Source organism: Sinocyclocheilus grahami, unplaced genomic scaffold (genome assembly GCF_001515645.1).
Source record: "Sinocyclocheilus grahami isolate Dianchi unplaced genomic scaffold, SAMN03320097.WGS_v1.1 scaffold638.1, whole genome shotgun sequence".
Lineage (NCBI taxonomy): Eukaryota > Metazoa > Chordata > Actinopteri > Cypriniformes > Cyprinidae > Sinocyclocheilus > Sinocyclocheilus grahami.
Window position 1 is genome coordinate 273,141 of NW_015505817.1, and position 15,846 is coordinate 288,986.

A 15,846-nucleotide genomic window follows, 5' to 3' on the forward strand; every position below is an offset into this window, starting at 1 on the left:
TTTTCTTGAAAGGGCAAACTTTTATGCAAAACTAATATCCAGTTCTTGTAAACTTTGCACTGCTTACAGCCATCAGGGAAAGAATGCTTTGCATTGATTTAATGCAATATTTTCAACAAAACTTAGGAAGTAAATCTGAATCTTGTTAGGCTCGAGTCCTCAAACATTAGCTCGAGAGAAAATTCCTTGCTCAATCCAAACTGCAGTGAAATTGTAACCATATGTGATATTGAGGCTGGCCGTAGCAGAAGTTTGGGGCATTGATGGTTACGCTGGCAAAATGCCACAGTTAGGAGCAAAATCAAATGGGAATAGTGCAAAATTCCTTCTGAGATCAGTTGTTTTAGCAACATGTTTCAAAAGAGTTATACTGTCTTCTGGCCAATTTCAAACATAGCTTTTATTAGGGGTGTAAAAATTGTACTGAAAATTTTCGGTATGGGTCTTTCAGTTCTGTACGCATGTGTACCGAACAAATACAGCATTGTTTTAACCACTACACGAGTGGAACTTCATTGGAAACTTACAGTTTTATACATTGTTACTTTTGATAAGAAACAAAGACTCATCTTTCAAATTATGTCTTTTTTTTCAGGAAATTCAAACAATAAATGCCATTTTGCCGCTCTTTGATGTGGTGTGACGGATCGCTGTATAAACGGATCAACGCTTCCTCTTTACTGCAAGTTTTAACGTGAAATAAACATGAATGAACATCTCATGCCTCATGTAATCGCTCAGTGTTTCAACCGTGGAAAGACGTCAAACAAAATGTTGCTTAGCATTTCATTTACCTCGGGCATGTCATCAGTGTCCACAGCTCGTTAGTTCGCTAGAGAAATTAAGTCTACACATGCGCACCAAACCGAAAGTTTTCGGTACGAATAAGTGTATCGTTACACCCCTAGCTTTGATGTATCCTTCGCACATTTCATTGAGCTTGTGAGAAAAGATGTATTGAAAAATATTGATTATACACACAAAATCGAGTTTGTGGAGGGTAGCATTTTTTTCTTTCTTTGTTTTTTAAGACACACTTTTATCCAACACTGATGTGTTAAACTGATAAAGACTGACTGTAAGGACTTTTACATTGCATATACATACACTTTACATACATAATTCATTTGTTCTGTAGAGCTTTTTAATCAAAGAATCCTGAAAAAAAACTGTCAACAGTTTCCACAAAAATATTAAGCAAATCAGCATATTATACTGATTTCTGAAAATCATGTGACACTGAAGACTGCAGTAATGATGCTGCAAATTCAGCTTTCCATCACAGAAAAAACTAACATAGAAAACAGTTATTTTAAATTGTAGTAATAATTCAGAATATACTGTATTTTTGATCAAATAAATGCAGCTCTGGTGAACATTAGCAACTTCTTTCAAATACATTAGAAAATCCTATCTACACTAACTTTTGAACAGTAGGTGGTGCTTACAACTCATTTCATATCAAATTATAGAGAGTAAAGCCGTTTGAACGGCTAGAAATAACTTTAAATGAGTGTTTGTGAATATTTCACTTACATATTTGTAAGTCGCTTTGGATAACAGCATCTGCTAAATGATTAAATGTAAAGGAATATTTTGGCCAGTATTTGTGTGTACTGTGTATTTTTATGTTTAGAGTTTCTTGCTAGCGTCATGCTCTTAGTTTTAACCACCAGAGTTTGCATTTGTTCCAAATGCATCACTTACAAGGTTTGATTTTGGTTGGGACGCTGCCTTAGAAGGGAGACAGGAGACTCTCTTTGGATCAGAGCCTGACTCCGTATCGTGTTTTAGCTCTGGAAATCTCTGCTGTTGTGAGTTGACAGTTCATTGTGAGACTAAAACAAATGTGTCTGTTGTGGAGACGAGAAAAAAAAGAAGCCTCCAGAATCCAACTCCAGCCAGTTCCCGAGTCATCACATAAAGCTATTTGTGTTTGGCCAGAATAGACCACTTTTATCCAGTTGGTAACGGCATAAACAGCAGAGATGGATATCCTGAGCAGCAAATACTGGTGATTTTGGTCACTTCACATTCAGATTATGACGAGAGAAACAGCAAAGCCCCAAAGGTAGCATAATAAACAACCATCGAAAGCTCTTCAGAAGTGCTCCAATCATAACACTCAAACGGTCCGCAGTGAATACACTTCTGAATCGCTTTGGCTCAATGCGAGCACCTAGATTTCACGACTTTGTGAATAAGAGGTCACGAGATGCATGGAGACTCCCTTAACGTTCATTAATGTGGTCTCTTTGCTGAAGCCAGCTGGATATTCTTTTAACATTAGCATTAGAAAGCTTACAAATTGGCCAGTCTAGATGGCAATAATCCTACACGACTCACATCCTTGAAAAACGATTAAGTTCAAATGATGGCATAAGCTAAATATAAATAATAATACAAAATTAGCAGTGAAAGGTCATAAACGCATTGTGATATGCGGTGTTTGATGTTAGAAATTCCAAATTGTTGTCCTTTGTGGGACTGACTGTACAGTGTACCACTTTAGGCAAGTTGACTCACTTAATATCAGCTCTGTGTGTCTTTCAGGAAAGTTATCATCTTGTTCATCACTGTCTGTCATTGTCTTTTCTCAGAACGCACGAGAAGGGCTTCTGCCAGCCGTACCGTGGCATCGCGTGCGCTCGCTTCATAGGGAACAGGAGTATCTACGTGGAGTCTCTGCAGATGCAGGGAGAAAGTGAAAACCGCATCACTGGTGAGCGCTGCTGGGAACACAAGCACAGTTTATCAGCACATAAACACTATAGGTCAAAAGCATAGACTGTATAAAAACATGGACTTAGTGTCTGTGACGTCACCCGTAGGTTTCTGAAGAGCGTTTTTGAAGCTCAAAGTAGGCGGAGCCGGCCATCGCCATCTTGGCAGCGCGTCACTCCCGGATAATCGAAAATGGGCAAAGAGGCGGGAGCTGGCTGCTGAAACCACGCCCACCTAGCTCGACGGTGGTGACCGCAGCGGCAATCCACCTGTCACTCAAGTGGCCACGCCCTTAATTATGCAGAACTTTAAGGCTTAATATAATTTAAACGGATGAGTTATAAAAACATTCACCCTCCTCACAGTTGTCATGAAGGACAAAATTAGCTATATAGACCAAAACCGCTTTTTGTACCAGACTGTAAACATGTTTTTTCCTGCTGTAAAGTTGGGCATTTTAACATGGGGAGTCTAAGGCACTGACTCTCTTGCAGCCCGCCTCTAGCGGCCAGTCGATGAATTACAGTTTAAGTCACTTCCGTGCTGGCTTCACGAGAGAGAGAGCAGAAGGCTGCCGCTTGGTCAAGTTTGGAAGAAGTTGTATTTTCAAAGCCTATTAAATGTTTGTTGTAATTATGAATAACTGTAATTAATGGCTGAAACTGAAGGAAAAGTGCATTTAATAGATGCCGCTTTTATGCATTTAAAATATCATCTTTATATTTGTTTCTACATTAATTTGGAGATTCAGTGTGAAATTATGACTATCAATATATGAATGTTATTAATTGTGGTTAATTACAGAAAAATGTGTATTTGTTTAATCGATTGACAGAATTGTTTTCTATTTGAATAGATCTTCAAATGTAATTTATTCCTTTGATGGTAAGGCTGAATTTTCAGCATCATTACTCAAGTCTTCAGTGTCACATGATACTTCAGAAAGCATTCATAATAATCACATCAGTATTAATAATGGTTCTTCCTATTATCAATGTTGAAAACCGTTTTTGCTGCTTAAGATTTTTATTCAGGATTCTTTAATTTAATAGAAAGTTCAAAAGAATACATTTAAAATGTCCTTACGGTTACTTTTGATCAATTTAATGCTGAATAAATGTATTCATTTATTTTTTAACATCAACAACAAAAAGATGCAGCAAAAACTATTTTCAGTATTTATGATATGAAATATGAAACACCAAATCAGCATATTATACTGATTTCTGAAGATCATGTGACACTGAAGACTGGAGTAATGATGCTGAAAATACAACTGCGCATCACAGGAATAAATTACATTTTAGAATATTTTAACAGTTATTTTACATTGTAATAATATATTACAATATTACTTATTCATATTTCGCTGTTCTTTTTATCAAGTAAATACAGCCTTGGTGAGTTTAAAAGACTTCTTTTTCAAAAACATTTAAAACATTTGAATTATTCCAGGTACACATGGTTCCAAAAAGGGCATTTTCAGAGTGCTGGCGTAGAACAGTGGTCTCAAACTCAATTCCTGGAGGGCCACAGCGCTGCAGAGTTTAGCTCCAAATCACACCTGCTTGGAAGTTTCTAGTGATCCTGAAGACACTGATTAGCTGGATCAAGTGTGATTAGGGTTGGAGCTAAACTGTGCAGAGCTGTGGCCCTATGCCATAGAAGAACCATTTTGGATTCCCCAAACAACCTTTTCTTAAAATAGCAATTATAGTGTGAAAAACATTTAAACAACATTCAAAATAATTAAAAGAACTATTTGTTCACTATAAAGAACTTTTGTGCATTGAAAAGTTTCCTTGAATGTTAAAGGTTCTTCATGGAACCCACAATGCCTGTAAAGACCCTTTAATTTAAAGAGTGTAGTGCGTCATGATCATAGACACACACCTTACATTCTGCTGTTCTCATTAATTTTCATTGTGTTGTTCTCCAGCGGCCTTCACGATGATTGGCACCTCGACCCAGCTATCAGACCAGTGCTCTGAATTTGCCATCCCGTCCTTCTGCTATTACGTCTTCCCGTTGTGCGAGGAGGGCACCAGAGGTCCATGGCGGCGCCAGCTCTGCCGCGACGAGTGCGAGGCTCTGGAGAACGACTTGTGCAATGCAGAGTACACCATCGCACGCTCCAACCCTCTCATCCTCATGCAACTCGAGCTGCCCGCATGCAACCTGCTTCCCCACCCCGGCTCGCCAGAAGCTGCCAGCTGCATTCGCATCGGCCTGCCACCGCAGTGTAGGTTGACTTGACTGAACTCGAAACCATAAAATGGGGTTAAGAGCCAAGGAAGACTCGAGGGAGGGTTTAATAAGCATGAAATCCAATTTAATTGGCTCCTAAGCACCCTCAATGAGCAATTAAAGCGAGAGGGGGCCCTCTTGTGGTGCATCTAAAATTTCTTGATATATAAATTGTCTATAACACACAAATGAATATTTCAGTTACTCTGATTTTTATTTCATGGTTTGAGAGAAAACGCTTTCTAATTTTCAATCCTTGTTAAAGATTCACCCCCAAATCACAGCTGTTACAACGGAAGTGGCGCCAACTACAAAGGCACGGTCAGTGTCACTAAATCAGGCTACCAGTGTCAGCCGTGGAGCGCACCGTATCCACACAGTCATCATCTGACGCCTGTTGAGTACCCTGAGCTCAGAGGAGGCCACAATTTCTGCAGGAACCCCGGAGGGCAAATGGAGAGCCCTTGGTGTTTCACTTTGGACCCTAATGTTAGAGTGGACGTCTGTGACATTCAGCCCTGCAGTGAGTAGATTATCTTTATGACCCTCATGGGCAGGAAAATAACTACTTTGTGGTTTTTGTTGTTCTAAATTTTCTTTTTCATTTTTTTCCCCCAGAGCCTCCGGAGAAAATGAAAAAAGAGATACTGTACATCTTAATCCCCAGTATAGCCACCCCTCTTGTTATTGCCTGCTTATTCTTCTTGATCTGCATGTGCCGCAACAAACAGAAAGAGTCTGCTGACACCCCCACTCGCCGCCAACTCACAGCCTCACCGAGTCAAGAAATGGAGCTGCCTCTACTTAACCAGCACAAGCATCAGGTAATCTTCTATAATTTCTGCCTTTGAAGGTTAATTGAAGTTGCAATCAAAATCTGCATGCAATTTTTGCATTCACAGGTCAAATTGGACCCAACTGAACATAAGATGATAAATTGGTAATGACTTAATATTTTAAATTATAATAGTTTAAGTTTTGCATAGTAGTTTTATCATGTTATTACTACATTTATTACCATGTTATTACTACATGATCGTTTTTATTAATGAAAACATTGAGAAATTACAAAAACAAAATCTGTATGAAATTGATGAGAATATATAATCTGAGTTTGCAATATTAATTCAATGAATTAAAACAATGTCATGTATTCAATAATTAATTTGTTTGTACTTACAAGTTATGACTGCTCAAATATAGTCCAAATTATTAATTTTTTTAACACAACATCAATATTACTCTTTAAATGTTTTCAAAGAAAATAATCATTTTATTCATTCATTTCATCTATAAAAACTTTCATATTTTTCTTTCTGCAGTGGTTCATCAATAGGTGGCCATATCCATGTTTAGCAACAAAATCCAGTCCTAAACGTGTGTGTGAGATATGGGAATGAGGCTAAATACATTTTACTAAACCGTTTTTGAGAAAAATGTAACTCATTAATGTAAAAAAAAAAAAGGCTGCATAACATCATGTAAAACCTCAGTTCCAAATGTACCCAAGTGCAAAAGCTACAACTCTTTTTAAATGTTGTATCTCTTAAAAAAAAAAAAATTTTAAATGTTGTGTAATACTTTAAATACAATGTTTGGTTCCCTTACTAAGAACTCTGCATTTTTAGAAGTCATTAATCTCTTCCAGGTTCAAATGAACCTTGATGTATCATGATTAGTGAGCCAATGCCAGTTAGGTTTTGTCATTATATCCGATCCATAACTGCACATTTCGCCTCTTCCATTGAGCACAAGCAGACTTGATGATGGTTTATTGTCTTTAATTCCTAGGCGAAGCTACGAGAACTCAACCTGTCTGCAGTTCGGTTCATGGAAGAGCTTGGAGAGGACCGTTTCGGAAAAGTCTACAAAGGTCACCTCTACGGTACGGCTCCAGGTGAACAGACCCAGGTGGTGGCTATAAAGACGGTCAAAGACAAGGACGAGGGTCTTTCTGTTGTAAAGATTTGTAATTTATGCCATTGATTCTCTTGAAGATTTGTAACTGGTTTGTAATGTTCTTTGTCTTATTTTGTTTAGCCTGTAGTATTACTTTAAATTCATACCAACCGGAAACTTGCTTTCTTCCCAGATGTTATTAACAAACATTAACCATATATTTTGTTCATCCAGTCACGTGGAGAATCCAATAAAGTAATAGATAATATGATATTACTTGTGGGGTTTCCTCAACTTGTATACAGTCAAAGCTACAATCTAGACATTGGAAAAGCATTTTGCTATGATATTGTAATTAAAATAGCACAATCGTGTATTTTATATGACTCATTATATGTACTTAGTAAAAGATTAAGTAACTGAGTGAGTGGTGTGTGCTGGTTCATGTTAACCAATGACTGTAAAGTAGGTGTTCTTATTTCCCAAGAAAGGCGGGACCAAAGTAATAACTGATATATTCTTCACTTTTGCCAGACAAACTGCAAATAATTTACACACACTTGCATACAGAACTGCTACTTCTGCAGTAATACGCGTTTGCCTGCTGAGATGTCAACAGGTGCTTGTTGCTCCACGCAGGATGAACTGGCTCGCATCAGCAGTTTACGGAATGCATGCCAGTTTCACGCGGCGCCCAGCCTCCGTGCAAACAGTGGGACGCGACGGAAAAGACAGTTTACGCCTGATGAGCAGAAAGACGGTAATTACTGGCTCAAACGAACTCGTAATAACGAAGCTGCGAAGAGGTCTCGCCAGCGCAAGAGGATGGAGGGACATCTTCTGGAGTCGCGCGCCGTCGAGCTTCAACGAGAGAATGACAAATTAAAGGCTGCGCTCTCTGCAGTCCAGCATCACAGCACGGCTCAAAGTAACCCGATGCCTGCTGCTTCTGGGTTCCCTCTTGGACTGCCAAATGGCTGTTATCCGCGCAGTTTTGCCGTTCCTACAACTGTGTTCCCACTGCGCAGTCTGCCTCTTTGCCCATTTTCTGGTTGTTGCGGAACAGTATGTCCTGAAACAAATCTTTTTCGCTCGGTTTTGGATTCGGCATCATACCCTTTGCTGAAAAACTCTGCCGATAATAATAATACTACGAAATCCCCGCGCATCAGTTTATTGGATGGCTCTCATCCAGTGGGCAGGTACAGTCATGGAACCAATGCATGCACCAGCCGAGCGTATGTGAGGAATAGAGATTTTGCGAATGGAAACGACTCGGCTCAAACGACGCACGAGCTGCCGGAGGACAGAAACGCATTGGCCAACCTGTCGCGCGGTTATATTTCCAAAACATCGCCTTCTGATGCGGCGCAGAATTACGCGCGGCAGCCTGCACCGATCGGGGGTGAAACGCAAACAAATGCAGAGGAACGAACTTGCCAACAACAAGCGACCGCGCAGTCCGTTCTGCTGCCGCACAAACTGCGCTACAAAGCCGGTATCGCAAGGTTTGCGTCCACAAACTTTCCATCATAATGGAAACCAAGAGAGGCAGACAAGGCGTTCATGCTTGTCATTTTTATTGCATTTGTTTAATTGCTCACATTTAAGTAAAAAATCACTTACCTTGCACTGTGAATCTGTAGTTGTAATACCTCCTAAATAAAAGGTATTGTTTCTGCACAAGTGAGTGCTTTTTATGTGTTATGCATTGAACGTTTTTCTTGACTGCATGATCAACATCTAAACGTATGCATCTTACTTTCAAAATCCATATGAAATATAAAGGAAAACTCGATGCTGCTTGGTATAATATTGTTCGGTTATTTCTAAATGTGCACTTGAACGAATGTCAGCGCAATTGAAACCTGCTGCTTTTTCCACTGGATGGCGCACTCATACACGTCTTATTTAATGTAGGTCATCTTGGGCGCCACGTTGTGCAACTCTTTTAGTTTTAGGTTACATCACATCCACACCTGTTATATCATATCGACCTTTAGACAGCTATAAATTAGCTACACGTTACATGTTGACAATTTCATAACACGCATATACCGTATACTCAAACTAGTTTTAGTTGTTGGATGTAACTGATGTAACACTAGTGTGATTGTGTCCTTTAAACGAGGTAATAATGCATAACGCCGTTTATGTAAGTCTTTGAAAAGGAGCCCTTCTGCTGTAAACTGTTCCCTGTTTCTTTGAATGCCACTAGGTGGCTTAATTTCTTTCAAACAGAAGCTGTGTCTGATATTTTGGTAACAGCTGCATACACGTCATCCAAATTTGAAGTAATTAAAATTATACGGTTAATGGTTAGAATAATCGCTATATAATTGGGCTTTATTCATTTCTATATTAAGATCACGGCAGTTATTTTAATGATTTTAGTTCTGCTACTACCTACAATATCAATAGCCTGATAACAACAAAATAATAATGAACACGGTATAGTCCTAGTTAAACATTCTGGATATTCTAGATCTGGTGGCCATACAAAACGCATTCAGAAAGTTTCACTGTAAGCATTTTTAGTAGGCTATAAAAATACACTTTTTAAAGGTCGCCGACAAGGTTTTCTTCAACTGAACTATAGGACTCCCCACTCTGTATACTAGCCTACTGTTCATTCTGATGGAGTCGTTATTGCTTATGTCAAACAGACTGCTATTAAAGGCGAGCGATTCATTGGCACAAATCAGAAGATGCTGTATTTGGATTGGTCGCGAGATGTGCCAGTCAATGGACGCTGCCAATGCACTTCTGTAGTGACCTACTAACACAGATCCATGAGGCACTCCGGCAGGAGAACGCATAGGAGAAACAAGTATTATTTCCAGATGGGCTTTTATTACTGCTGATGAAACACTTCTGTGCGCTTTGAATGTTTTTATATGCATTATTTATCCCGGACATCCATCTACTTGGACCTTTACTTATAAGAGGTAAATGCTTTCTTCTTTTACCGTGAGGCTTACATGAAACGGATAGGGCTCGTTTGGGGTGTTTCAACCGGTAGCCGGTATATGGGCTATAACGGATTAATACAGTAAGGCAACTTTCAACGTGGTCTATTTTCAATATGTGCTCCATACTTATTTTTCGCACAACATCATATCAGTGCAGACACGTTTTAGTGTTTAACCTAAACGCTTATGGAATTATACAGTGCCATATTTTTGTACAGCACATTACTATGATATTTTTGAAAATCAAAACATAATAGGGGCATTGGGAGACGGGGTGGCACAGTGACCCACTATTCGTTGCGGGTGGGTGTATCAGGCTCTCGGGTCAATGCATCATACATTTAAACCTTATGCAATTTAATATAATTTAACATTAAATGATATTATAGCTAGATCTGTGGTTTTAACGTGTTACATTCGTACTGAATTTTGCAGTTGCTTTAATAGTAGGCTAAATGTTACGTACAAGAATGTCAGTTTCTCTCCGTGCATTTATTGTGTAACAGTGACTGATCATCTTACAGTCCTTGCACAATAACGGAAGCTGGGACAATTCTGACATAAAGACTGCAACGGCACGACATCAGAAACGAGCGGCTGTTTAATGCGCAGCGATAGCTGTTATTTATTCTGACCATCTGTAAAAAACGATATCTTTAATTTATCGCTAAGGTGAATGTTTCACGCGCACAGATCAGACTGTCATGAGTGTCTGTGTCGGGATGGGGTGAATGCATTATTAAAGGCCTGTCAAATAACAACACAGCAAGGGTATGGTGTGTGTATATACGCCTTTGCACTGGAGGTAGCATTTTAAACGCGATTTAAGTGTAAAATTATCACTTCAAGCCAGCCAACTTTGTTGTAGCCATCTTTTTATTATTCCTTGGAGACGCAGCCATGGTTGAATCCCAAAACCATAACACTCACGCATGAGTGTTATGAAAAAATAATGTGTTGCTATGAACCATTATAGCAGAAATAATACAAGCCCTTTCATTGTTTATCGAGTTGCGAGATGTCTCAGTCACATTTTCTAGCGCCCTTTTATTGATTCATTTGTCTCTGTTCAGCCACGTGTGATGCTGGCTGCTGGCATTCCTTTGTTCCCTGCGCTTTAGTCTGCGCCTGTACTGGAGCCTAAATTCAAGACTGTGTTTACAATCTGTTATAGTGTTATGATCGAGCGCACTCCTGAGTTACTACGGAAAACTTAAGTTTATGGCCACAGCCAAGTTTAGATGAGGTCATTCCAGCTGTTTGATCTGCACGTTAAAGGTCATTGTCAGGTCTTCTGCAACGTTGTGAACTAATACCCTACTTCTTCGAAAGGGTTGCCAGATTTGAATGTAATCACGACCAAATAATATTACATTATGCGTTTGAAAGCGTGAGCTGTTGCATTACTTTGAGCATGCGACCCGCCTCAAAAATGGTGACATAATGAGGCAGAGCATAATTTGAAGATTACAGTACGTTTTAATAGTCATGTTTCGACTTGCGTGACATCACGATGTAAAACTTTTTATATTTCCTGTCCCGTCTTTTTAAAAATAGAAACACTGTGCACACTGCTATTTTTCTCTCTTCCCTAAAAATTATTTCCCCCGATGATAATATTTCAGGCTTTTCAGCAATCACGTCCAGTGTGTTTTCTATCAGCTGTTTATGATCAGAACTACAGACCGCGAATGAATCACTCTGATGTAATTGGTCAAATGGGTTTGCAAAAACATCTGAAATCTGAAATAGTTGGCAATTCATTCCAACACATTTACAGCGGTTTCTCACACAGTAATGAGATACGTTATAAGCCAGAAAACAAAAAGATTGCTGGATGTGTTGGATATTTACATACAACCAATTGTAGGAAACAAAACTTGCAAATGTCTTCTATCCTTTGTGAACGATAATGCAGCTCTTTAGTTATATGCATAACCAGATCAAAATATGGGGGCACTTTTTTGATTGAAGTGTCTAATGTGTCTCTGTTTTTATCTCACCAGATCCATTACAAAATTCTCTGGAACTGACTTCACAAAAGAGGACACATGACTTCTATAGCACTCGGTCTACAATGAGATGTCTACTTAAAACCAGAGTCAACTAATGAGCTTATGCAGTCTTGATGACCACATTGTGTAATATGCAAGCCATTAAGAAGGAGCCCTCATGCACTGGGCCCTTCGGTGGAGAGGATGCCTTGGTGCTGGCGGTGGCTTTGCCAGGGACAGACAGGGACATGATTAACCACGAGCTGTCCACCATGCCCTTTAAGAACAAGTCCACCAACTGTCGCAGAAAACGCGAGTTCATACCGAACGAGAAGAAAGACAACTTATATTGGGAAAGGAGGCGCAAGAACAATGAGGCAGCCAAACGTTCACGAGAAAAGCGCCGACTCAATGATATGGTTCTGGAGAACAAGCTCATGGCCCTCGGGGAAGAGAACGCATCGCTGAAAGCCGAGCTTCTGTCGCTTAAACTCAGGTTTGGCTTAGTGAGCTCAGCAGTCTATGCTCAGGAGGTGCAGAAAATTTCCAGTTCCACTGCTGCACTCTACCAGGACTTTATCACACCCAGTGCCACCAATGGTTCCTACCCAAGTGAGCTCGAGCCAGCACGTTTAACCAGCAGCCACATATCAGTCATCAAGCACTCACCTCACAGCGCCTTGTCCGATGGATCCGACTCAAGTATGGTCACCCAGGGGAGCCCACTTATAAATATATCCCGAACCCCTGACAGCATCAAACAAGAACCCCTGGAAACCGGCAGATACGCCAAAGACAGGGCAATTCCATATGAACTGTACAGGAACTACCTTAGTAGCCATTTCCCTGGGAGCTACTCCCAGCCGTCGCCGTTCTTGCAAATCGCCAGATCATCTAGCAATTCTCCACGAACATCTGACGGTGATGATGGGGCCATAAGCAAGTCCTCAGATGGAGAGGATGAACAGCAGGTCCCGAAGGGTCCGGTTCCACCCAGGGCCGATTCACAGAGTGTGATTGTGTCGACCCTCAAAGTGCCAGATGTCAGTGCCTCAGCTTTGCCCCACAAGTTGAGGATCAAAGCCCGGGCCATCCAGATCAAAGTGGAGGCTATTGATCCCGACTATGAATCATCTGGCAAGTCCTCCTTTCCCATTGACATGTCTGCAAGTAGATGCTACCAAATGAGTCAGTACGTTACACCCGAGTACATTCAGTCATCTTTGAGCCCGATGTCCTTCCAGATGACCGATGTTCAGGACTGGAGTCAGCAGGCGAAGGAATGGCACAAAGATCACCAGGAGGAACCAACTAACTGCAAAAAACGGCACTGTCCAGACTCACCGAGAGCTATGCCTAACAAACTCATCGCCGACCTTAAAAACGACTCGTATGCTAGCTCCGAATCTGAGAACTTGTACTTGAAACAGGGCATTGCTGATCTGTCGGCAGAAGTGGCCTCCTTGAAAAGACTGATTACAAAACAGCAGGGGTCTGTTATTGAGTCCACGAAAAGCACTACTGAAATTGACTCATTATGAAAAAGACGTTTCTGAAACTAAGTTCCCTCTATTTGCACAATGCCTGTTTTCCACTGTGTTCGCTACTGCACTGTGCGGTTGTTATGGTGTCAAAGAGCTGCTCTTCATTGAGAAGAATGGTGTTTTGTGCACTTACTGTTGTAGTTTGGCGTGTCTTCTTGATGACTCCATTTGAAGCCCAAAAATTGGGCTACTGTTGATGTTAACTTCTCAAAATGTATTGTACATTGTATGTTCTCTTTTGTTTACAATAAATGCAAGCACTGAAATACTTGAGTCTTTTCCATCTTCCTTATTTAGCAAAGTATATAAATTGTATCCAAAATTTTACAAGAATATTAACTCTTGAATATTAACTATTCTGAGGAAATACCTAAAATGGTCACACAATTCTCAACTGTAGCTATAGAATATAACAACAGATATAATTCTTTATAACTCTGAGTGCTCATTAATGCAGTGTGTAAGTGAGCAAATAACATTTACTGAATAAGATGTCTTAAAAGAACCTGATAATATGTTGAATCATCTCATGAATAATTGTAATAACAGTTATAATACATTATAATACTTACCTATTTGTGGTTATATTTTTTTTTAAATGATGATTTACAACACACAATGAACACACTGTATGCTCTTAAGCCACAAAGGATTATAGTTTTCATAGTTATAATGTTTAAGATTATGTCTTGATGGTTTAAGATCTACACAATATATTTTTATGAGTGGTCATTTACTGTAAAAAGTTTCGAACACAGAGCCTTCTTTTAAACATCCAAATGGCTTTGTAATGTTGTCATAATATTTATGTGGTCTTTGTCTGCCTTAAAGGGATACTCCACCCCAAAATGAACATTTTGCCATTAATCACTTACCCCCATGTCGTTCCAAACCCCTAAAAGCTTTGTTCATCTTCGAAACACAATTTAAGATATTTTGGATGAAAACCGGGAGGCTTGTGACTGTCCCATTGACTGCCAAGTAAATTACACTGTCAAGGTCCAGAAAGGTCCTCTGTGTCTCTCCGCATCACCGTAGCGCCATTTTGGAGAATAACCACTGAACACAAGCAGCGTACGCTATTCTGTGTCAGCCGCGCTGCACGGATGCGCTGTTTTCATTCAAATCAAAGCGTTAAAAAAAGCGTACACGTAGAAAACGGCTTTGCGGCTGACACAGAATAGCGTACGCTGCTTGTGTTCAGTGGTTATTCTCCAAAATGGCGCTACAGTGATGCAGAGAAACACAGAGAAGACGAATTGTTGAATAAAGTCTATATTTTTGTTTTCTTCGCATACAAAAAGTATTCTCGTTGCTTCGGTTGAACCACTGATGGCAGATGGACTATTCTGACGATGTCTTTCATACTTTTCTGGACCTTGACAGTGTAATTTACTTGGCAGTCAATGGGGCAGTCCCAAGCCTCCCGGTTTTCATCCAAAATATCTTAAATTGTGTTCCGAAGACGAACAAAGCTTTTATGGGTTTGGAACGACATGGGGGTAAGTGATTAATGACAACATTATAATTTTGGGGTGGAGTATCCCTTTAAGTAAAGTAACAGGTAAAATTAAGTCTTCTTTTAAACAGAATATATCATGAATGGGTTATATTGCACATTTGCTGTATTTATTGTAATATCAACACAGTTATATTGCACTGTTTCAGATGTTAAATGCTAGCATGAGTTGAACTACCACACAGTAAAATTTACATTAGAAACACTCAAATCTGAACAACCACCCCAACTACTGTTAAGATTTATTAAAACAATATGCAGATCTTTACCAATGTCAAGATATGAGCCTTATAATACATGATAACTATTATACATTATGCATATATTTTAATGTGTTAAGAATAATGCATTATAGATGCAGGCTTCATAGAAAGTTATAATATAAGTTATTAAAACATTAATAGCAAAATGAAACAATGTGTGACTTTCTGTAAGGACAATATTAGGGAGACTAGGTCATCAGTTAGAGGTGACTGTTCCACTAAATTTAAGAAAACTGTCTTTGGACAACCACATTTTTTCAGGTAGAGCAGCAGAAAGATGGACTTCATTACCCGTTTACATTAGAGATTAGAGAGTGTACAACATTTTGTATTTTTAAAACTAAACTTAAAGTATGGCTAAAGGAAAACCATGTGATCACTAAGTATGATGTGATATTGCATGTATTGTATTGTGTGTGATGGACTATTGTAATTTTGTAACAACATCCTGCCCTGGGACTGCAGATGCAATACACTTGTGTTGTGCATGGTCCCTGTTAAATAAATGAAATAAACTTAAAAAAAAAGAAAAGAAAACCAAAAACATGGAACACATATGTCCAGCAAACCATGTTTTTCCATGCTGAGGGTGAACCTATAACATTCTCTAGGCAGTAAACCTCGTTAGTCTTATATAGGTTTGCAAATATTTTTCATAATGAGGAAACTTTGCATACTATATGC

General features: G+C 39.4%; 2 protein-coding genes across 2 annotated transcripts in view; both read left to right on the forward strand.

Annotated features, from left to right (window-relative positions):
- Nucleotides 1–11,897, forward strand: part of LOC107558248 (tyrosine-protein kinase transmembrane receptor ROR2-like) — a 95,184-nt gene extending 83,287 nt beyond the window's left edge. Inside the window, exons 5-11 of the mRNA XM_016241878.1 lie at nt 2,601–2,722; nt 4,664–4,966; nt 5,237–5,494; nt 5,590–5,795; nt 6,763–6,930; nt 7,510–8,378; nt 11,849–11,897. Coding sequence (XP_016097364.1) covers nt 2,601–2,722; nt 4,664–4,966; nt 5,237–5,494; nt 5,590–5,795; nt 6,763–6,930; nt 7,510–8,378; nt 11,849–11,897 — 1,975 coding nt within the window. The remainder of the gene's footprint in view (nt 1–2,600; nt 2,723–4,663; nt 4,967–5,236; nt 5,495–5,589; nt 5,796–6,762; nt 6,931–7,509; nt 8,379–11,848) is intronic.
- Nucleotides 9,588–13,646, forward strand: LOC107558263 (nuclear factor interleukin-3-regulated protein). Its single transcript, XM_016241895.1, has 2 exons — nt 9,588–9,818; nt 11,849–13,646. The coding sequence occupies exon 2, from the start codon at nt 11,971–11,973 to the stop codon at nt 13,375–13,377; it is 1,407 nt and encodes a 468-aa protein (XP_016097381.1). The 5' UTR covers nt 9,588–9,818; nt 11,849–11,970; the 3' UTR covers nt 13,378–13,646.
- Nucleotides 13,647–15,846: the final 2,200 nt, after the last annotated feature.